Genomic DNA, 22,900 nt, shown 5'->3' with positions numbered 1-22,900 from the left:
GTTACAGATTATTTCACTTGTAATTCGCTGTATCACAATTCCAGTGGGTCAGAAGTTTACTTACACTAAGTTGACTGTGCCTTTTAAGCCGCTTGGAAAATTCCAGAAAATGTCATGGCTTTAGAAGCTTCTGATGGGTTAATTGACATCATTTGATTCAATTGGAGGTGTACCTATGCAAGTACTTCAAGGCCTACCTTCAAACTGAGTGACTCTTTGCTTGATATCAAGGGAAAATCAAAAGAAATCAGCCAAGACCTCAGACGTTCATCTGTACGAACAATAGTACGCAAGTATAAACACCATGGGACCACGCAGCCGTCATACCGCTCAGGAAGGAGACGCGTTCTGTCTCCTTTATGAACGTACTTTGGTGCAAAAAGTGCAAATCAATCTAAGAACAACAGCAAAAGACCTTGAGAAGAAGCTGGAAGAAACGGGTACAAAAGTATCTATATCCACAGTTAAACGAGTCCTGTATCGACATAACCTGAAAGGCCTACAGGCATACAGAGGCCCATTATCAGCAACCATCATTCCTGTGTTCCAGTGACATGTTGTGTTAACTAATCCAAGTTGATCATTTTAAAAGGCTTATTGATCATTAGAAAACCATTTTGCAATTATGTTAGCACAGCTGAAAACTATTGTGCTCATTAAAGAAGCAATAAAACAGGCCTTTTTTCTGAGAAATGAAGGCTATCCCATGTGAGAAATTGCCAAGAAACTGAAGATCTCATTCAACGCTGTGTACTACTACTTTCACAGAACAGTGCAAACTGGCCCTGACCAGAATAGAAAGAGGAATGGGAGGCCCCGGTGCACAACTGAGCAAGAGGACAAGTACATTAGTGTCTAGTTTGAGAAACAGAAGTCCTGGCAGTTTCATTAAATAGTACCCGCAAAACACCAGTCTCAACGTCAACAGTGAAGAGGCAACTCTGGGATGCTGGCCTTCTAGGCAGAGTTGCAAAGAAAAAGCCATATCTCAGACTGGCCAATAAAAATAAAGATTAAGAAGGGTTAAAGAACACAGACACTGGACAGAGGATCTCTGCCTAGAAGGCCAGCAGCCTCTTCACTGTTGACATTGAGACTCTAACTCTAATGTACTTGTCCTCTTGCTCAGTTGTACATCGGGGCTTCCCACTCCCTTTTCTATTCTGGTCAGACACAGTTTGCGCTGTTCTGTGAAAGAAGTAGTACACAGCCTTGTGTGAGCTCTTCAGTTTCTTGCCAATTTCTCGCATGGAATAGCCTTCATTTGTCAGAACAAGAATATGCTGACGAGTTTCAGAAGACAGTTCTTTGTTTCTGGCCATTTTGAGCCTGTAATTGAACCCACAAATGCTGGTGCTCCAGATACTCAACTAGTCTAGAGAAGGTCAGTTTTATTGCATCTTTAATCAGAACAACAGCTTTCAGCTGTGCTAACGTAATTGCAAAAGGGTTTTCTAATGATCAATAAGTCTTTTAAAATTATAAACTTGGATTAGCTAACACAACGTGCCATTGAAACACAGGAGTGATGGTTGCTGATAATGGGCCTCTGTATGCCTTTGTAGAAATTCCATAAAAAATCAGCCGTTTCCAGCTATAATAGTAATTTACGACATTACAATGTCTACACTGTATTTCTGATCAATTTGATGTTATTTTGTTGGACAAAACATTTAACTTTCTTTCAAAAACAAGGACATTTCTAAGTGACCCCAAACTTTTGAACGGTAGCGTGTATATATAGTACCAGTCAAAAGTTTGGACACCTACTCATTCAAGGTTTAAAAAATATATATTATTATTATTTAAAAAACAAACAATTTTCTACATTGTAGTGAAGGCATCAAAACTATGAAAAAACACATTGAATCATGTAGTAATCAAAAAAGTATTAAACAAATTCAAATATATAGTTTATATTTGAGATTCTTCAAAGTAGCCACGCTTTGCCTTGATGACAAGTCAGGAGATTGAGGAGGCCAGGTCATCTGATGCAGCACTCCATCACTCTCCTTCTTGGTCAAATAGCCTTTACACAGCCTGGAGGTGTGTTTGGTCATTGTCCTATTGAAAAACAAATGATAGTCCCACTAAGCGCAAACCAGATGGGATGGCATATCGCTGCATATTGCTGTGGTAGGCATGCTGATTAAGTGTGCCTTGAATTCTAAATACATCACCGACAGTATCACCAGCAAAGCACCATCACACCACCTCTTCCATGCTTCACGGTGGGAACCACACATGCGGAGATAATCCATGCACCTACTCACAAAGACACGGCGGTTGGAACCAAACATCTCAAATTTGGACTCATCAGACCAAAGGACAGATTTCCACCGGTCTAATGTCCATTGCTCTTGTTTCTTGGCCCAAGCAAATCTCATCTTATTGGTGTCCTTTAGTAGTGGTTTCTTTGCAACAATTCGACCACGAAGGCCTGATTCACACTGCCTCATCTGAACAGTTGATGTGTCTGTTATTTGAATTCTGTGAAGCATTTATTTGGGCTGCAATTTCTGAGGCAGGTAACTCAAAAAAACGTATCCATTGCAGCAGAGGTAACTCTGGGTCTTCCTTTCCTGTGGCGGTCTACATGAGGCAGTTTCATCACAGCACTTTGTGGTTTTTGCAACTGCACTTGAAGAAACGTTCAAAGTTCTTCAAATTTTCCCTATTAAATTAATGATGGACTGTTGTTTGTCTTTGCTTATTTGAGTGGTTCTTGCTGGACTTGGTCTTTTGCCAAATAGGGCTATCTTCTGTATACCATTCATGCCTTGTCACATCACTGCTGGTTGGCTCAAACACATTTAGAAGGAAATTAAATTCCACAAATGAACTTTTAACAAGGCATACCTGTTAATTGAAATGCATTCCAGATGACTACCTCATGAAGCTGGTTGAGAGAATGCAAAGAGTGTGCAAAGCTGTTATCAAGCCAAAGGGTAACTACTTTGCAGAATCTCAATTATAAAATACATTTGGATTTAACACTTTTTAATTTTTTTAGTTACAACATGATTCCATATGTTATTTCATAGTTTTTATGTCTTCACTATTATTGTAAAAATAAAGAAACTGTTGAATGAGTAGTGTGTCCAAACTTTTGACTTGTGTGTGTGTTGCTAAGGTTCAAACATGCATGCAATTAATGAAAGTCTCAATGTTCTAATTGATGGGAACAGTTAGTTACATTTCCAAACACTTTTTTAACTGGTAAATTAAATTGCATCCATGAAGACGACGTAAGTATTCAGTATATTCTCTGCATCTTCCCCTGTGTGTCCCTCGCTTTAGAGAAACTGTGTGGGCTTGGAGAACCCCAACAACGCCTTCCGCTACCTGGTGGAGGAGCGCGTGCAGTGTTGCCAGACGCAGAAGGTGCGCTACACCCAGAAGGTGGACTACCTCATGCAGCTCCCGGCCCCCATCGAGGCCGCCTCCAACAGAGGTAAGATCCCACAGGCAGCTGGCCCAGCCCCATGAGAACCAGCAGGGCTGCTGGCTCCCCCACAGCTCTCCTCTTCAAAGGGCATGGAGGATCGATATCGCTGAATGCCAAAGTGGGTTGGGAGTTTGTGTTTTTAAATGCATACTGTAGTTGGTGACTCTTGGCTGAATTACCTAATTGTTTGGAAAATAAGTTACTTCAAATGTCCATTATACAATCACTAAATCCCAATCATCTGAGAGTCCGACAATCGCAACAGTATTTTAGGAGGTTAAATGGCTTGACGTGTGTATGTGACAGAGGAGCTGATAGCGTATGAGGCCAAGCGAAACGAAGCAGAGGAGAACATGAGGGCCCCTCCAGAGCCTGTGAGGGCCCGGATCCCCTTCACAGCGTGCCTGCAGGCCTTCACGGAGCCAGAGAACGTCCCCGACTTCTGGAGCTCGGAGCTGCAGGCCAAATCAGCTGGAGTCAAGTAAGCAAGGTCCTGATCTAAGGCTGGGAAGAAAGATCGACATCCTACATTGTTGAATTCTTCCGCAGTTTCAACAGTGTGTGGGGATCTATCTTTCTTTCATGACTTGGCTTTTTGAATCCTGCACCTGAGTTATTTTGCACCATAATATGTCTAGCCCTAGGCTACATGATGAATTAACCGTAGGAAAAATTTACCATTTAACTTTTTTTAAATACCCATACACAAACGACAAAAGATGAATGTAAAGCTGATCTTGTACATTGAATGAAAATATAAACAAAATGTTGGTCCCACGTTTAATGAGCTGAAATAAAAGATCCCAGAAATGTTCCATATGCACATAAATATTATTTCTGTCAAATTTTGTGTGCAACTTTGTTTACGTCCCTGTTAGTGAGCATTTCTCCTTTGCCAAGATAATCCATCCACCTGACAGGTGTGGCATATCAAAAAACTGATTAAACATCAGGATAATTACACAGGTGCACCTTGTGCTGGGGAAAATACAAGTCCATTCTAACATGTGCAGTTTTGTCACACAACACAATGCCACAAGTTTTGAGGGTGCGTGCAATTGTCATGGTAACTGCAGGAATGTCCACCAGAGCATTGCATATTTATTTCTCTACCATAAGCCGCATTCAACGTTATTTTTGAGAATTTGAGATACCGACTTGTTTTTTCATCCACACCCTTAAAAAAAAGGTTTCTATGACCAACAGATGCATATGTATTCCCAGTCATGTGAAATCCGTAGGTTAGGGCCTAAATCATTAATTTCAATTGACTGATTTCCTTATGAACTGTAACTCCTTATTTAAATCTTACAAATTGTTACATGTTGCGTTTTATAATTTTGTTGAGTTTAAATAAGTGATCCATATTTTTCTAAAGTGTAGCCCTCTCTTTCCAGGACTTCCCGTTTCGCCTCCTTCCCAGAGTATCTGGTGGTGCAAATAAAGAAATTCACATTTGTGGTGGACTGGGTTCCAAAGAAAGTAGGTGAGTAAGAGAACTGATGTCTCTCCACAAATGTTTTGGCTTGTCTGGACCCATGATTCTCTAGTACCAAGAGGATGCTGATTTCTGTTTTAACTTTGATACATGTCAACAAACACTGAAATCATATTACGGGATCGAATGGTCTTTTTCATTGAAGGCCTATAAATGCATTCTATTTTTCAGATTTTCTCTTTATCCCTGGATAATTGTATTAAGTCAGTACTGTGGATCTCCAGCAGAGGGCAATGCCACACAGTGAATCACTGAGGTCCACTGACAATAAATACATGCAGTGCATTCAGAAAGTATTCAGACCCCTTGACTTTTTGTTAGGTTACAGCCTTATTCTAAAATATGTATTTTTAGCATGAAAATACACAGAATACCCCGTAATGACAAAGCAATAACTGTTTTTTAGAATTTATTTTGCAAATAAAGTATTCAGACTCTTTACTCAGAACTTTGTTGATGCACCTTTTGACAGCGATTACAGCCTTGAGTATTCCTGGGTATGACGCTATAAACTTGGAATAACCTGTATTTGGGGAATTCTTCCCATTCTTCTCTGCAGATCCTCTCATACTCTGTCAGGTTGGATGGGGAGCGTTGCTACACAGCTATTTTCAGGTCCCTCTAGAGAGGTTCGATCAGGTTGAAGTCCAGGCTCTGGCTGGGCCACTCAAGGACATTCAGAGACTCCTGCTTTGTCTTGGCTGTGTGCTTAGGGTCATTGTCCTCTTGTAAGGTGAACCTTGTCACCAGTCTGAGGTCCTGAGCACTCTGGAGCAGGTTTTCATCAATGATCTCTCTGTACTTTGCTCCGTTCATCTTTCCCTCGATCCTGACTAGTCTTCCAGTCTTTGCCGCTGAAAAACATCCCCACAGTATGATGCTTCACCATAGGGATGGTGCCAGGTTTCCTCCAGACTTGACGCTTGCCATTCAGGCCAAAGAGTTAAATCTTGTTTTCATCAGACCAGAGAATCTTGTTCCTCGTGGTCTGAGAGTCTTAAGTGCCTTTTGGCAAACTCCAAGCTGGCTGTCATGTGCCTTTTTATTGAGGAGTGGCTTCCGCTTGGCCACTCTACCATAATGACCTGATTGGTGGAGTGCTGCAGAGATGGTTGTCCTTCTGGAACGTTCTCCAATCTCCACAGAGGAACTCTGGAGCTCTGTCAGAGTGACCATCAGATTCTTGGTCACCTCCCTCACTAAGGCCCTTCTCCCCAGATTGCTCAGTTTGGCCGGGCGGCCATTTCTAGGAAGTCTTGGTGGTTCCAAACTTCTTCCATTTAAGAATGATGGAGGCCACTGTGTTCTTGGAGACAATCAATGCTGCAGACATTTTTTGGTACCCTTCCCCAGATCTGTGTCTCGAAACAATCCTGTCTCGGAGCTCTACAAACAATTCCAAAAATATAACCGTAACCGGCCGCGACCGGGAGGTCCGTGGGGCGACGCACAATTGGCCTAGCGTCGTCCGGGTTAGGGAGGGATTGGTCGGTAGGGATCTCATTGTCTCATCGCGCACCAGCGACTCCTGTGGCGGGCCGGGCGCAGTGCGCGCTCCGACACATTGGTGCGGCTGGCTTCCGGGTTGGAGGCGCGCTGTGTTAAGAAGCAGAGGCTGGTTGGGTTGTGTATCGGAGGACGCATGACATTCAGCCTTCGTCTCTCCCGAGCCCGTACGGGAGTTGTAGCAATGAGACAAGATAGTAGCTACTACAACAATTGGATACCATGAAATTGGGGAGAAAAAGGGGTAAAATTGTAAGGAAAAAAAACTCATTAGTTATTCATTAGGGCACATATCGCAAAACATTCTGCAATAGGGATTGAAACATGTTTCTTATTGGACAAGTCCCAATTGTACTTCCCTCTTTTTTAACCCCCTTTTCTCCCAAATTTCGTGGTATTCAATTGTTGGCAATTACTATCTTGTCTCATTGCAACAACTCCCGTACGGGCTCGGGAGAGACGAAGGTCGAAAGCCATGCGTTCTCTGAAACACAACCCAATGAAGCCGCACAGTGAGCATCCATCCCGGAAGCCAGCTGCACCAATGTGTCTGAGGAAACACCGTGCACCTGGCAACCTTGGGTCGTGTGCACTGCGCCCGGGCCCGCCACAGGAGTCGCTGGTGTGCGATGAGACAAGGATATCCTTACCGGCCAAACCCTCCCTAACCCGGACGACGCTAGACCAATTGTGCGTCGCCCCACGGACCACCCGGTCGCGGCCGGCTGAGACAGAGCCTGGGCGCGAACCCAGAGTCTCTGGTGGCACAGCTAGCGCTGGGATGCAGTGCCCTTAGACCACTGCGCCACCCGGGATGCCGTGCTTCCCTATTTCACTCAATTTTGGAGCCTTTTCTCCATTTCGAACTGAACATGACCCTGACCTGTTTTTCAACAGATTTGTCCATAGACATGCCAGACTTCCTGGACCTGTCTCGGCTCCGGGGAACAGGACTGCAGGCGGGAGAACAAGAGCTCCCAGACCTCACACCCCCCATCGTCCTCCCTGAAGACACCAGAGGTAAGAAGGGCTTCTTTAGAACGAAGATACTGACAAACCTTTACCAATCTACCCACAGCTGGGGTTTGCGTTTGGGCCAAGCTAAATCTAGCACGCCTAACGAGTAACGTTCTGTGCCTAACGCTGAGCAACATAGAAGTGGTACTGTTTGTAGCTTATATGCTTAGCATTCCCCTAATCTCCGTTCCTCCTTCAGAGGCGGTTGCTTGGATGGATTTAGCTACAGTGCGTCTGTAGTGTGACTACAGTGCGTTTGTCCGTGTACCTCTTTAATAGTTTAGCAGCCATTAGGCACATCGTGTTCTATACAGTCCTAGACCTAAAAACACTTGATATGTGCTCTAGGCAAGCAATAAAGCTTGTCCTGGTACCCTGTAGTGCTCCATTGACACAATGGTTGTCTTGTAGAAGCTGCTTCAACCTTGTTAAGCTACAACTCGGGGTTGAAATGCAACAATTTTATTTTAGAAGACTAATATAACATAATTACCGTGTTCCTCCTTCCTAAAATGAGGCTTCATGGGTAAATGCTAAGCGGCCAAAACAAAACTTTCACACTAGAAATTTGCCCGATTTTAGACGTTGTAAATGTGTTTTCAATGGAGCGATTTTATTAAAGTTTTATGATTTCTCTCAAGGACTGTTCCTGAAAAAGTAACAAAGCAGTTGGCCATTTTTGTTTTCTCTCATAATCAAATTACTGGTACAACACCTACATACAGTAATGTAAATCTTAGTTCTCAGTGTTAATAATGCATTTGTGATTTATAAAACATTTTTCAGATGAGCTCCATGAATCTTAAATTAAACACCAGCCCATTGTCCCTTGACCTGAATCACTACAGCAATGAATTACATTTCTGAATCGGACAACGCCTGATGAATTCTGATTTGATTTCCGTGTTTTAAGCAAATTATCCTTCAAATGCATCATTTCCCATCAATTATCTTTATGGATTTAGTATTGATTTGGCATATGGAACCTGAGTTTTAATTTTTTTTTATAGAAAAACATTACAATTAAGTTTACCACCTTGATCCATAAGTAAATACTTGTTTTAAAACTGAAGTGTGACTTGAACTGTAAGGATCATCAAAAAGTGTAGCTATAGCATGAATATAATTTAACTAATAAAAAAAAAAAGTTTGTTGTTCCTTGGAAATAATCACTAGTTTTCTTTACCTTTCAGACAACTCGATGAACTCCTCAGATTGTAAGTATTCCGTTTCTCCTATCCTTCCGCTATATATACAGTGCCTTGCGAAAGTATTCGGCCCCCTTGAACTTTGCGACCTTTTGCCACATTTCAGGCTTCAAACATAAAGATATAAAACTGTATTTTTTTGTGAAGAATCAACAACAAGTGGGACACAATCATGAAGTGGAACGACATTTATTGGATATTTCAAACTTTTTTAACAAATCAAAAACTGAAAAATTGGGCGTGCAAAATTATTCAGCCCCCTTAAGTTAATACTTTGTTGCGCCACCTTTTGCTGCGATTTGTCGTGGAAATGTCCTCTATTTACCAAATCATGGGAGCAAACCACACACACAAGTCAGAGTTAGTTATAAAAGTCCATCTTTAATTATATGAGCTCTATCACAACCCTGTGACTCTCAGATCGATTCAGTGTCTAACCATGAATTCTCTGAGAGCCCCCTTACAATACAACTGAGTTCCTTTAATAGCAAAGACACACAGTCAGACAGCATAGACATAACTCATCGTTCAGCTTTGTCTCCTTTCCCAAACCCAGAACCATAAACCAATCCTCTAATACAACAGGCATATATCAAATTGTCATTTAGATACAACCCACTCTAAATACAAACTCCTGGACAAACTCACGGAGAGGAGGGTGAGGCTATAGTTTAAGATAGAAACAACACTGCAACCCTTCTTTCCCCACTAGAAAACGTAGGGAGTAAAATATATGTTTACACATGATGACACTTTGACCTCTCCCCTCTCAGCGGCCATGCAACTTAGTCTTGACATAGAACAGATACTTCAACCCTGCCCACAGTATTATACAAAAATACCATTTTGATGAGAATTAACTTACACACATTTGATAAATATAAAACATCTTACATATGTTACCAACAAATTCTGAATCTTCCCTAACAGATTACAGCTGTAAGTCGCTTGGGGTATGTCTCTATCAGTTTTGCACATCGAGAGACTGACATTTTTTCCCATTCCTCCTTGCAAAACAGCTCGAGCTCAGTGAGGTTGGATGGAGAGCATTTGTGAACAGCAGTTTTCAGTTCTTTCCACAGATTCTCGATTGGATTCAGGTCTGGACTTTGACTTGGCCATTCTAACACCTGGATATGTTTATTTTTGAACCATTCCATTGTAGATTTTGCTTTATGTTTTGGATCATTCTCTTGTTGGAAGACAAATCTCCGTCCAAGTCTCAGGTCTTTTGCAGACTCCATCAGGTTTTCTTCCACAATGGTCCTGTATTTGGCTCCATCCATCTTCCCATCAATTTTAACCATCTTCCCTGTCCCTGCTGAAGAAAAGCAGGCCCAAACCATGATGCTGCCACCACCATGTTTGACAGTGGGGATGGTGTGTTCAGCTGTGTTGCTTTTACGCCAAACATAACGTTTTGCATTGTTGCCAAAAAGTTCAATTTTGGTTTCATCTGACCAGAGCACCTTCTTCCACATGTTTGGTGTGTCTCCCAGGTGGCTTGTGGCAAACTTTAAACGACACTTTTTATGGATATCTTTAAGAAATGGCTTTCTTCTTGCCACTCTTCCATAAAGGCCAGATTTGTGCAATATACGACTGATTGTTGTCCCATGTACAGAGTCTCCCACCTCAGCTGTAGATCTCTGCAGTTCATCCAGAGTGATCATGGGCCTCTTGGCTGCATCTCTGATCAGTCTTCTCCTTGTATGAGCTGAAAGTTTAGAGGGACGGCCAGGTCTTGGTAGATTTGCAGTGGTCTGATACTCCTTCCATTTCAATATTATCGCTTGCACAGTGCTTCTTGGGATGTTTAAAGCTTGGGAAATCTTTTTGTATCCAAATCCGGCTTTAAACTTCTTCACAACAGTATCTCGGACCTGCCTGGTGTGTTCCTTGTTCTTCATGATGCTCTCTGCGCTTTTAACGGAACTCTGAGACTTTCACAGTGCAGGTGCATTTATACGGAGACTTGATTACACACAGGTGGATTGTATTTATCATCATTAGTCATTTAGGTCAACATTTGATCATTCAGAGATCCTCACTGAACTTCTGGAGAGAGTTTGCTGCACTGAAAGTAAAGGGGCTGAATAATTTTGCACGCCCAATTTTTCAGTTTTTGATTTGTTAAAAAAGTTTGAAATATCCAATAAATGTCATTCCACTTCATGATTGTGTCCCACTTGTTGTTGATTCTTCACAAAAAAATACAGTTTTATATCTTTATGTTTGAAGCCTGAAATGTGGCAAAAGGTCGCAAAGTTCAAGGGGGCCGAATACTTTCGCAAGGCACTGTACCTAACACATTACAAAGATTTACCACTATGGAGCAAAAGTTTTGCAGTTGTGAAAATAAGTTTGACGTCGCAAAACCAACAGCTGCTGCAACTGCCGAGTAACTTTTCCTACTTACAAAAACTTTCTGTTTTAGCCTGTTTTTCTTTAATTAGTAAGCACTGGGTAAGTACAGCATGTCCCTGCGCGGTTCCTCTCCAGTCCCTCTTTAATGAGGCCCAAAGAGAAAACAAAACCACCTTTAGAACCTGTGAGGTTTGTAAAGAGCGTGGGCGGCGGCACTGATGTTTATTGGTTGTTTTTTGCTTGTCCTCAGCCCCAGAAATAGACGAGTCGGCCGCAATGCAGCTGGCGGAGATGGGCTTCCCTCTGGAGGCCTGCCGGAAGGCCATCTACTACACTGGGAACATGGGCCCCGAGATGGCCTTCAACTGGATCATAGCACACATGGAGGAGCCTGGTAAGAGTCACATGGATGTTATTCAAGTCTGATTCCTCAGCCTCTTCTGGGCACATGTGGGCAGTGCATGCTCTAAAACATCCCTAAAGTGACATGTGTGTCACAGGAGGAGTCCCCAGCTGCCTCCTGAGGGTGTTTGTGTGTCTAAGGACTGATACATTTGCATAATTTTCAATGAGTAATTCATAATTACATGCTATAACTGCATGTTTCTTATGCAAACAATGTAAATAGATTGTTTTAATGTCCATTACTAAAGCGCTTTTGTGTGTTAGCATGCAACATAAATTGTATTTAGCTAGCTTAAAAGAAAAATTAATCCAGTACCAGTCAGAAGTTTGTACACACATACTCATTCTTTATTTTTTATATTTTATACATTGTAGAATAATAGTGAAGACAACACTACGAAATAACACATATAACACACAAAAAAAAGTGTTAAACAAATCAAACTATATTTTATATTTGAGATTCTTAAAAGTAATCACCCTTTGCCTTGATGACAGTTTTGCACACTCTTGGCATTCTCTCAACCAGATTCATGAGGTAGTCACCTGGAATGCATTTCAATTAACAGGTGTGCCTTCGTAAAAGTTAATATGTGGAATTTCTTTCCTTCTTAATGTATTTGACCCAATCAGTTGTGTTGTGACAAGGTAGCCCTATTTGGAAAAAGACCATGTCCATATTATGGCAAGAACAGCTCAAATAAGCAAAGAGACATTACAGTCCATCATTACTGTAAGACATGAAGGTCAGTCAATGGGGAACATTTGAGGAACTTTTAAAGTTTCTTCAAGTGCAGTCGCAAAAACCATCAAGCGCTATGATGAAACTGGCTCTCATGAAGACCGCCACAGGAAAGGTAGACCCAGAGTTACCTCTGCTGCAGAGGATACGTTCAGAGGAGTAACCAGCCTCATAAATTGCAGCCCAAATCAATTATTCAGAGTAACAGACATCTCAACATCAACTGTTCAGAGAAGACTGTGTGAATCAGGCCTTTATGGTCTAATTGCTGCAAAGAAACTACTACTAAAGGACACCAATAATAAGAAGAGACTTGCTTGGACCAAGAAACACAAGCAAATTACATTAGACCGGTGGAAATCTGTTCTTTGGTCTGATGAGTCCAAATTTGAAATTTTTGGTTCCAACTGCTGTGTCTTTGTGAGACACAGAGTAGGTGAACGGATGATCTCCGCATGTGTGGTTCCCACCGTGAAGCATGGAGAAGAAGGTCTGGGGGTGCTTTGCTGGTGACACTGTCAGTGATTTATTTAGAATTCAAGGCACACTTTAACCAGCATGGCTACCACAATATTCTACAGCGATACACCATCCCAGCTGGATTGAGCTTATTTGTTTTTCAACAGGACAGGCCCTTACACATACAGGATGTGTATGACAGCGTGTTCCTGCTACTGTCCAGCAACTTCACACAGCCATTGAAGAGGAGTGTGACAACATTCCATAGGCCACCGTCAACAGCCTGATGAACTCTATGTGAAGGAGATGTCCCGCTGACTTTTCTGGTTTTCTGATACATGCCCCTACCTTATTTTTAAGGTTTCTATGACCAACAGACGCATATCTGTATTCCCAACCATGTGAAATCCATAGATTAGGGTCTCATTTATTTATTTCAATTGACTGATTTCTTTATATGAAATGTAAATCAGTAAAATCTTAGATTTTTTAATTTGTAGAATAACTGGAATTAAAGCCAGACCTTAACAAGGGTCCCAGGACAAGTAGAGAGCTCAATGTTCATGTCATCCAACAAATGTAAATGCCCTGAGTATGCTAAACGGCATTGGCACTTGGATTGGAACCAGTGCTTTGGTCAGATGACTTGAAAATAGAGGTCTTTGGCCACACAAACCAGTGGTGGGTTTTGCATTGAAAGATGCATATGCAGAAATACCTTCTATAAAATATGGTGGTGGATCTTTGATGTTATGGGGAAATTTTGCTTCCACTGGTCCTGGCACCCTTGTTAAGGTCAACAACATCATGAACCCAGTACCATGGCATTTTAGTCAAAAACCTGGTTTCCTCTGCCAGGAGGCTGAAACTTGTCCGCAAGTGGATCTTCCAGCAAGACAATAAACTAGAGCACACATCCAAATCCACAAATAAATGGTTAAGTGACTATTAAAATCAACATTTTGCAATGGTCATCTGTCTCCGGACTTGAACCCCTTGAAAACATGTTTTGAATTGAGGTGGTCAGTCCATAAGCGCAGACGAAGGATATCAAGGATCTGAAAAGATTATGTATGGAGGAATGGTGTAAGATCCCTCCCAATGTGTTCTCCAATTTCATAAAACATTTTAGAAAAAGGCTCTGTGCCATTATCCTCGCAAGGTAAGGCATTGAACGGTATTAAAAACAGGGGTGCCAATATCTTTGATCCCCATCTTTTTGAGAATTATTATTTCTCCCCCTTCCACTTGCCTCTTACATTTTTTTGCGGTAATGCTGTGATTTAGTTTGTTGTAATTTTAAGTCGAGCAAACATTTCCATACATGTTTGTTAGCTGCATGTGTTTCATAACTCCACGTGTCCTATTTATGATATAATTTACATAGATTACACCGTTTAAAAAATAAATAAACCCAAAACATTTTTTTTTGTCCATTTGTATATTTGAGTTTAACCATAATATTTCTTGTAATATTTGTTGTCTTTTCTGGTGGATTAAACAGAAATTGCAACCAACATTCTATGGCTTATTTTGGAGATTTCATTTTATAATAACCGAAAGTGAAGGTTATAATCTGAATAAAGGGAAAAAGGTCATTCTTGAACATGGGGTGAGATATGGGGCGGCAGGGTAGCCTAGTTGTTAGAGCATTGGACTAGTAACCGGAAGGTTGCAAGTTCAAACCCCCGAGCTGACAAGGTACAAATCTGTCGTTCTGCCCCTGAACAGGCACTGTTCCTAGGCCGTCATTGAAAATAAGAATGTGTTCTTAACTGACTTGCCTAGTTAAATAAAGGTAAAATAAAAAATATATATTCTTACTAATCTGCTAGAGAACCAGTTCTGATTAAAATATCACTTTTGTAGAAGTTGTATATATTTATTTTGTGATCCAATATGTAATCCAGAGAGGTTAGAAAAATGAACTAGATCCTCTGAGGCTGTGGAGGGATCCAAATTGTGGATTTAAAAGAAAACATGAATCCCAATGAAACCTTTTGTTTTTAAGCCCTGGATTTCTAGCCCCGTGATATTATTGTTGGATCGGATTTTAATAGCTAACATTTCGATAGCCATAATAAATGGATATGTCGATTGTTTTACTCCTCTCGATAGTTTAATACTTTCTGAGAAGTAGACATTATTTACAGTTTTATGCCTACTGTAGGGTTATTATACATAACTTTAACCAATTTTATAGGAGATTCTCAAAAATGTAAATGTTATTTATAAATTCCAGTTGTACTTTATCAAAAGCCTTTTCAAAGTCAGCAATGAATACCAGGCTTGGTTTTCCTGATTTTTCATAGTGTTCTATTGTTTCCAGTACTTGTCTTATATGATCTCCAATGTATCGTCCATGTTAAAAAAAACCTGTCTGTTTACAGTAGGATGAATAATCTCCAACAATACATTTTTGAATTATATGCACTATGTATTTAGCTATTTTTTTTAGCCATTTTTTTTCAATGGACTGAATCCTTATATTTACCACTTGGGTCCTGTTTCAGTAATAATGAAATCAGACCTTGTGGTTGAGTATCTGATAATCTACCATTTTTATATGCTAAAAACTGTCCTCTGAGTACATAAAAAAAGGGTTGCTATACCTGAACTAGTATGTCATCCAGCCTTGGAGTTTTCCCGGACTTTCCCAGCTTTAATGCATCAAGAAGTATTACTTGTGAATTCTCTTTGTCTGAGCAATTGTATTAGTATAATATAATTTCTCCCTTTTTTGGATACAATATAGGTCAGTGTTTATTTTATTCATAATTGTGGACCTGACTGTAATGTGGTTTAACACTAGCACACACAGTCAAATTGTACAGGTGTGTAACAACTGTGTCAATTAAGGCCCAATCAGGTCAAAACGAGGGAGGAACGGTGTTGTATTGCCATAGTAACTTTTTAAAACTGCCATCTGTTTTTGTTTTAGTCCCTCCTAAATTCTTAATTGCTTGTGTGGAAGTGCAGTTAGGAAGTCACATATCAGCTTTTTAATATGCATGAGGCATCAGCCAGTCTCTTTTGCACTCTCCCTGAAATCCAGCTTTATTACAGTTGTTTAATAAACTCTGTATTAAAGGAGTAGTTCACTATTTTCCAGCTTGATGTTAGATGATTCTTCACCTTGAAAGTAGTCTATGGGCCAGGAGAAACTGTAGTCCATGGTTCAGTTCTCCTTAAACAGCCACCACAAATTTGAGCTAACTTTAGTCACCACAAGCTAACAATCAATGGAAGTGATGGGGGCATGTGTACATGTTTTGTTTTTAAATGGCCAAATCACCTTTTAAGTAACATCAAACCAAATATGGAGTTGATTTCAGGTTATTTGAACATAATTGTTTTCAAACATGCTTACTTAACTTCCATTGATTGTTAGCTTGTGGTGACTAAAGTTAGCTGAAGTTTGTAGTGTCTGTTTAAAGAAAATGGAAACCTCGATTACAGATTCTCTTGGCCCATAGACTACCTTCAGGTTAAGGAATCGTCTAAAATCTAGTTGTAAAATTGTGAACTACTCCTTTTAATTTCTGTACCCTGTTTGTTATATTTTTTAAAGTGGATTTATAAGTTTGTCTTAAACAATATTATAGCCACTTCTGCATACAGAGTGGTATTGTTGGAAAGTTACTAATTAAGAGGCTTTTTTTCTCTCTCACAAACACAACCCAGTGAGCAAGCCCCTCCTTTACAGCTCGCCAAGAGATCCAAGGACAAATAGGCAGACCGTCACAAACAGGCTCTCTTAAGCTGAACATGCCATACTTGTACTAACAATTACCTATATTAATTAGGTGACTATGATAACCCAAAAATAACCAGGCTGATGAGGCCTTAGGAACACATCCTTGTGTAATTGTGCTCTTCCTGATTTGACCCTTGTTTGAATGGGTGATTTACTGATTTATGTACCATGTTTATAGTAGAGCTTTCTCCTTCTTTCCTCTTTTCCAGACTTTGCTGAGCCCCTGGCACTGCCAACCTTCATGGAGCCCGGCCCTTCCGTGGCCAGCTCGGGCCTGGCTGCCACCCCCCTGGACAACCATCCTCCAGAGGAGAGCATCGCCATCCTCACCTCCATGGGCTTCCCCCGCCGCCACACCGTCCAGGCCCTAAAAGCCACGGTCAGTGGCTCTCTTTCTCTCCTGCTGCTCACACTCACTCTGGTGAAACAACACAAAAATGATATTGTCCTGGTCTAGGAAGCATTCAGTAGGGAGTAGTGCTTTGGTGGTTTTTAATTTGACTTTTTCAGATTTGAATTATCGTGGATATATATATATATATAGAGATATATATATATATATATACACTGTGTTGTGGAATATGGAAAAAAAAACATATTTCCAAAGCCTGTTCTGTAGCTAAAACCTTGCAAAGATGGAAAGGGAGACTTATCATGTAGGTTAATATCCCCCAAAACTTTTCACCAAGATGTTTTATTTCTCTGTCAGACATTTGGCCTGCTATTTATATTTGGGCCATTGATGTAAGAATGATGGGGAGTGGCTTTCTATAGTGCCAAACCGTGCTGGAGAATCATGCCCTCTCAGCTATTAACAACTTGGATGGCCTGCTTGTTTACTTGATATATTGCAGTTTTAATAACTCCTTCATGTCCTTGGTTGCTTGAGATCCTTGTTCTACATGCTGTTTACAAATAGTCCAAGCATCGAGCCCAACATGGTGCATAGCTAGGCTCGTTCAGCTTTTCAGTTCTATGAGTCAGATCGTTGTGTGTCATACGCGCACAGTCATTTTAGCACAGTTATTTTTATGCATTTGTTTGTGTGTTCCTCCAATGTACCTCGAATGAAACCACTAATTCATTCAATTCCGTTATGAATTGTATAAACGTTGAATTCCATTATAGTGGCTGCTATTTTAAGATGGTGCCTTTTTTTCTCCTCTTTTTCATCAGTCACCTGCCCTTGTCAGCGTAAAATAGATCCCACGTTCTCTACGAAAACAGACCCTCTGATTTCCTTGTTTTACCATTCCTAACACCTCCAAACCCCTTGCCATCCATTTTCTTCTCATGAAAAAGCCCAGGGTCCTCGTGAGTTATGTAGGCGTGTGAAACATTAGAGGGTCTCCAGGGTCTTCTAATAATAGCCCAGTGAGCACGCAGGAAGTGTTCAACCTCACTGGCCTGTCTGTCTGTCTGACTGACAGCATCAGATTATTCCCCCCAATGTGCTCTCTTGATGTTCTCAATCCTGTTACATTCTCTTGAAGCATGCCAGTCACAATTGTCCATCTTCTGAGACCTCTGAATTTGAGAAGACTTAGGGGAGAGAGGAAGCATATTCTACTGTGTCTTCATAACACAAGGTCACTGATAATGGTAATTACATGACAATTTAGCCTACCAATTATGACTTTTTGGTTCTTTCGGATTCATCGAAACAAGCAGGTAGTAGTGTAAAAAAAAATACCAGTACCAGAAAGTACTGTCAGTAATCAACCACTGAAATAGGTCTGTGAAAGGATGTGTCACCAACATTCGTTGTTTCAGAACAACAACCTGGAGCGGGCGCTGGACTGGATCTTCACCCACACGGAGAGGGAGGAGGAGGAGGAGGAGACTAGCGATGCCCTGTCTGACATGGCCGATACCACGGAGCCCAACGACAGCGCCTTCTCCAATGCCAACACGCACAGCGACTCCACACTGTCCCCAGACCAGGACGCCTCAGGCCCCCAGATCAAAGACGGACCCGGGCGTGAGTGACTCTGCATGACCTCTGACCTCTAAGACTGATCTAGTGTCAGTTCCACCCTCCCCAGTCCTAACCATAACCATTATGATCTAGAGACACTGATCTAGGATCAGCTCCACCCTCCCCAGTCCTAACCATAACCATTGGGCTAAATGCATTGATCTAGAGTCAGCTCCACCATCCCCAGTCCTAACCATAACCATTATGGGCAAAACGATAAAGACAGAAATGACAAAAGGAGAAGAATTACACAAATACAAATGTGGTACAGGAGCTGGGTAAAAAGTTATTTAGCTGCTTTGAATATAACGCTCACTGCTTGCTGCACCCATATGATGCAACAATTGCTGTTTGCAGGTACATTTGGAACAAAACCATCCTTTCACCAATTGTGAAAGGCTTCTCTTTCCACTTCCATTCTGACACAATCCTGTTAAAGGAAGGCAGCACACAGTTTCTATGTCACATGTTTGTCTTAGGATTTCATGTTTGAGGAGACTCATTCTATTCAGGGTCTCAGCCTATATGATTTTGAACTCAGAAATGCAAATCATGCACCACAGTCTCTCCAACTACAACCTGCATTGGTTGAATATGATCAGATAGGGATTAGATAGTTTTACTAGCTTGTTCTCATGGGTATACTGTAGGCAAAATGCATCTGTTCTGTTCACAAGGGAGTTGTAGTTTTGTGTAACGATTTGGTTTGACTTCCTGTTTTACAGGTTACGAGCTTTTTGCTTTCATCAGCCACATCGGAGCGTCCACGATGTCTGGTCATTATGTATGCCACATCAAAAAGGAAGGAAGGTAAGTCGGTCACAATGTACATACTCTACATTTATCTCTGCTAGATCCCCTTTCACAATGAAGGATTAAAAATGAATTATATAGACAGACTGTTTCCACCAGCCGTTGCATTGCACATTTTTGATCTATTCCAACACTAGCACTCCTGATTAGACTAATCAAGGGCTTGATCATAGTTGACGAGTTGAATTGGGTTTGCTAGTGTTGGAGTCAATCAAGTATTATCTTTGATCGATCGGCTAGCTGCCTTCACTGACCAGATTGGGAATCACTGTCCTAAGAGACTACTTAGATCATTTTGTAATTAGTGGTCTACAATGTGGCATTTGCAAATCAAGACGAAACTAAATGTATAGATGAGGTTTTAACACAATGTGTTACCCATGTTATCCCCCCCCCCCCCCCCCCCCCGTCAGATGGGTGATCTTCAATGACCACAAAGTGTGTTTGTCAGAAAGGCCTCCAAAAGACTTGGGTTACATCTACTTTTACCGTCGACTGTCTAGCAGCTAGACCAAGCGCCCCCCCACCCTCCAACCTTAGAGAACCACATCCTCACAACCAGAAGACCGGAAGATGACCACAGTGGAAATTATGGAAACACTCGCACCCCAGACCAGCCAAAAAAAGATAGGAACCGCTCGACTCAGCCAAGTCACTCAAGAGCAACCGGAAAGTGCGGTCAAAAGGGAAAGCAATTAGCTTTTTGTATGTCTCTGTGATTCCCGTGTGCTTGTGTGTATTGAAACGTGTCATTTGTCTGCGGCAAGTGTCAAACTCATTCCACGGAGGGCCAAGTGTCTGCGGATTTTTGCTCCTCCCTTGTACTTGATTAATTAGTAAAGACATCCCCTCACCTGGTTGTCCGGGTCTTAATTGAAAGACAAAACAAAAATCTACAGACACTAGGCCCTCCGTGGAATGAGTTTGACACCCCTGGTCTACGGCGTAGGTACAGAGGGATGTGTGCAATTTCAGTTATCGGAGTGCTCCACAGTTCTAGTATCAGCATATAAGATCTTACTATACATTTTCTATGCCTTAAGCTACTGTGCCAGTATTTTTATTGAAGTGGTATGTTTTATAAACGTCGGGCATGGTCCAAAAGTGGTCACGAATCACTGCTAGCCCTGAAAGTAGAACTCGATAAAAAGAAAACGCAATGCTGCTGGGAGCTTTGCATGTGCCATGCAGAACGGAATATTGGAGAATGTTTTGCATCTATAGGGAATTTAAAGGATATCAGGAACCCTTAACATGTGATGCAGGATAGAAAATTATGGCATTGAATGCAGAGAAATAGCCAGCATAGGCAAGTGTCAGAATAGGGATTGGATACTGAATAAGTAATACCCTTATTGGAGGGTCCGATGTCCTGTAATGAGGTTAGTCATATGTCTGGTTTTAATTTGCAGGTTTTTCTGGGCAAACTATTTTCTGTACAGTGACAATTGGACGAGTCAAGTTTCAGTTGCCAGGAGATTGTCATTTTTTTATTGAATATCTGAAAGCACTTTGACAGATTTGTTTTTATATCCCTGCCTTTTCACATAGAAATAGAACCATGAGCATAAATTGAATCAGATACCCTAAACTGATATTTTATTTTGTTCAATATGGTAAAAGCCTGTGACAATGTGGTTGTAACCCAAAAAATGACTAATGTTATATCACCTTTCTATTTTCAAAGTGTTTCTCAGACCATGTTGATTACACATAGTGTATGCATGCATACAGTATTGGTTGGCATTTGTTTGCGCGCCTAATATGATTACATTTTGTGGAAGGACAGACAATGCATTAGGTAAATGTTTGCCAATTATTGTAGTCCTCAAACACTGAGTAATACCGCATTTTAATATTCGATATGCCGCCATCTTTTTAATGTAGAATGTATGCATTTGAACACAGCCATCTGTGTTTTCCTCATTATTATAGCAATATGCACTGAGACAGAATCTCTTCTCTTGAGCATACACCACGTACTGTAGGTTACGACCTACAACTTGTTTCAGAATGTGTTCTCGTACTTTAGGACGTGGTGCTGTGCTGAATGTATTCCTTATTGTGCTCACTGCAACCAACCCCCCCCCCCCCCACATATCAGAGACAACACTGGCCCTACTCGTGCATCCAACCGTTGTGTATGTTAATACTGTATTCAGCATTTTACTCATACTCGCTGCTCATTCATTCTCTCACTGTTCATTTTTGTGTCCAGCACAGTCACACCTTAGATTGTTTGCACTTCTATGTCTTCTTCTCATGACCCTATACAGCCACTCTATCAAAGACAGTTCATCAACCGGTTGTAGTAGAAAATCCAGCTGCAGTGTTGCCTAGAGTTCATTGTATGGTTGTTACATATCGACAAGGTAGTGGATTGCAATGTCGCATATCAAAAACCCTTTACTTTTTTCTCTTGTCTTTTGAATACTTACCCGGGCAGTATTCCATCAAAGCAGGTTTCCTGGAAGAGTCAAGAACATGATTGTGCTTGCATTGCAATAATGCACCTTCGGTTTCATGTACTCCGCAATGCAAATGTTTTCAGAGACTAAAACTGCATATAAACTCAAACATACTTTCTTGCTGCGCAGGATGAATCATGTTTTTAGACCCACAATGGGAAACCAGATAATGGTTTTGATTTACTAGAGCCCTTAGTTGTTTTGGGGAAGATTACAATTCCCCCTCTTAAATCGATCCCTGAAGATCTCCCATCCTTGTCAGACACTACTTGATAAATTGCTTCTGTTACCTATGCAATTCTTCATGGTCTCTTTGCAAGTATTGTTTTTGCCATCTTCCTTCCACACTTTATTATTCAATAAGAATAGAATGAATCCCTCTGTTCCATTCTAAGATTGTCATTACTGGTCCTTGACGGGTCAGTGTAGTAGTTACATTTATTATACAACGGTCTGATTGCTGAGGAGAGGTGGGTGTTCTATGCATTCTAGTTCTATACCGTTTTGTCCTCTACCCGGGTTCCTCCCATCTGGTCAACTCTGGCTGTTTTAGACTGGCAGGGTGCCCGCTCACCTTCTTGCTCTCCATTTACTGTGGAATTGATCGCTATGGAGGACGTCTGTGTTGTCTTCTCTCAGCTCTCTCTTCATCTGTCACTTCCTCTCCACCACTATTTCTTGAGGTTGTGAAAGGTAGTGGTTTACCTTTTGTCACAAAACGCCTTCCTACTGTGAGCATGTGCACTAAAAGTTGACATTTGGTCTGTACAATACATGTATTTTCTTTTATTTCATTTAACTAAATGTTCAATGATACTTCACCTGTTTTTACTTGATTTTTCTTTGCCTTTTTTGCAAACAAGTTTGTTCCCATTCTGTAGTTTATTACATACAGTTTCCCTGAAGGGATTATTTAAAGTTGACTTTTGTAATGTATGTTTGCATAGTTCAATAAACTATACATTTTCTTGACATTTGACACTTCTGTATTTTAGTGCATTGTTACTGAGGAACTAGTGTGGCTTGGCCATGGTTCCTCATCACAATTCCTCAATGGTTTTCAATTTCATGGCGTCTCTAGTTCTTTACTCGATAAACAGTAGAAAAGCAAGTATAATGTATCATTTTAATTGAAGACTGTTTTTTGATTAGTTATGTGGTAGGAAGGGAGAGCTGCAGCATAAAGTACCCATAAAGACCATGGAATACAAACCTTGGTAGGCATGCAATGATA

At 41.0% G+C, this 22,900-nt stretch overlaps 1 protein-coding gene across 9 annotated transcripts in view; it reads left to right on the top strand.

Annotated features, from left to right (window-relative positions):
* LOC110522967 (ubiquitin carboxyl-terminal hydrolase 13) overlaps positions 1–22,642 on the top strand; it is a 60,688-nt gene extending 38,046 nt beyond the window's left edge. For 6 of the 9 annotated variants that reach the window (XM_090235146.1, XM_090235145.1, XM_036977769.2 and 3 more), the window contains exons 12-21: positions 3,301–3,454; positions 3,755–3,929; positions 4,846–4,934; positions 7,350–7,472; positions 8,663–8,686; positions 11,295–11,438; positions 16,617–16,786; positions 18,181–18,388; positions 19,111–19,195; positions 19,612–22,642. In XM_090235146.1, coding sequence (XP_090091272.1) covers positions 3,301–3,454; positions 3,755–3,929; positions 4,846–4,934; positions 7,350–7,472; positions 8,663–8,686; positions 11,295–11,438; positions 16,617–16,786; positions 18,181–18,388; positions 19,111–19,195; positions 19,612–19,708 — 1,269 coding nt within the window. In that variant the 3' untranslated portion in view covers positions 19,709–22,642. Of the gene's footprint in view, positions 1–3,300; positions 3,455–3,754; positions 3,930–4,845; positions 4,935–7,349; positions 7,473–8,662; positions 8,687–11,294; positions 11,439–12,817; positions 14,170–16,616; positions 16,787–18,180; positions 18,389–19,110; positions 19,196–19,611 lie in introns of those variants that run through there. The other 3 variants (XM_090235149.1, XM_090235148.1, XM_090235147.1) reach the window with 1 other exon arrangement.
* Positions 22,643–22,900: the final 258 nt, after the last annotated feature.

The sequence above is a fragment of the Oncorhynchus mykiss genome, chromosome 5, assembly GCF_057628025.1.
Source record: "Oncorhynchus mykiss isolate SJ-2025 chromosome 5, ASM5762802v1, whole genome shotgun sequence".
Lineage (NCBI taxonomy): Eukaryota > Metazoa > Chordata > Actinopteri > Salmoniformes > Salmonidae > Oncorhynchus > Oncorhynchus mykiss.
Note: the sequence above shows the minus strand (reverse complement) of the source record. Positions and strands in the feature narration are given on the sequence as shown.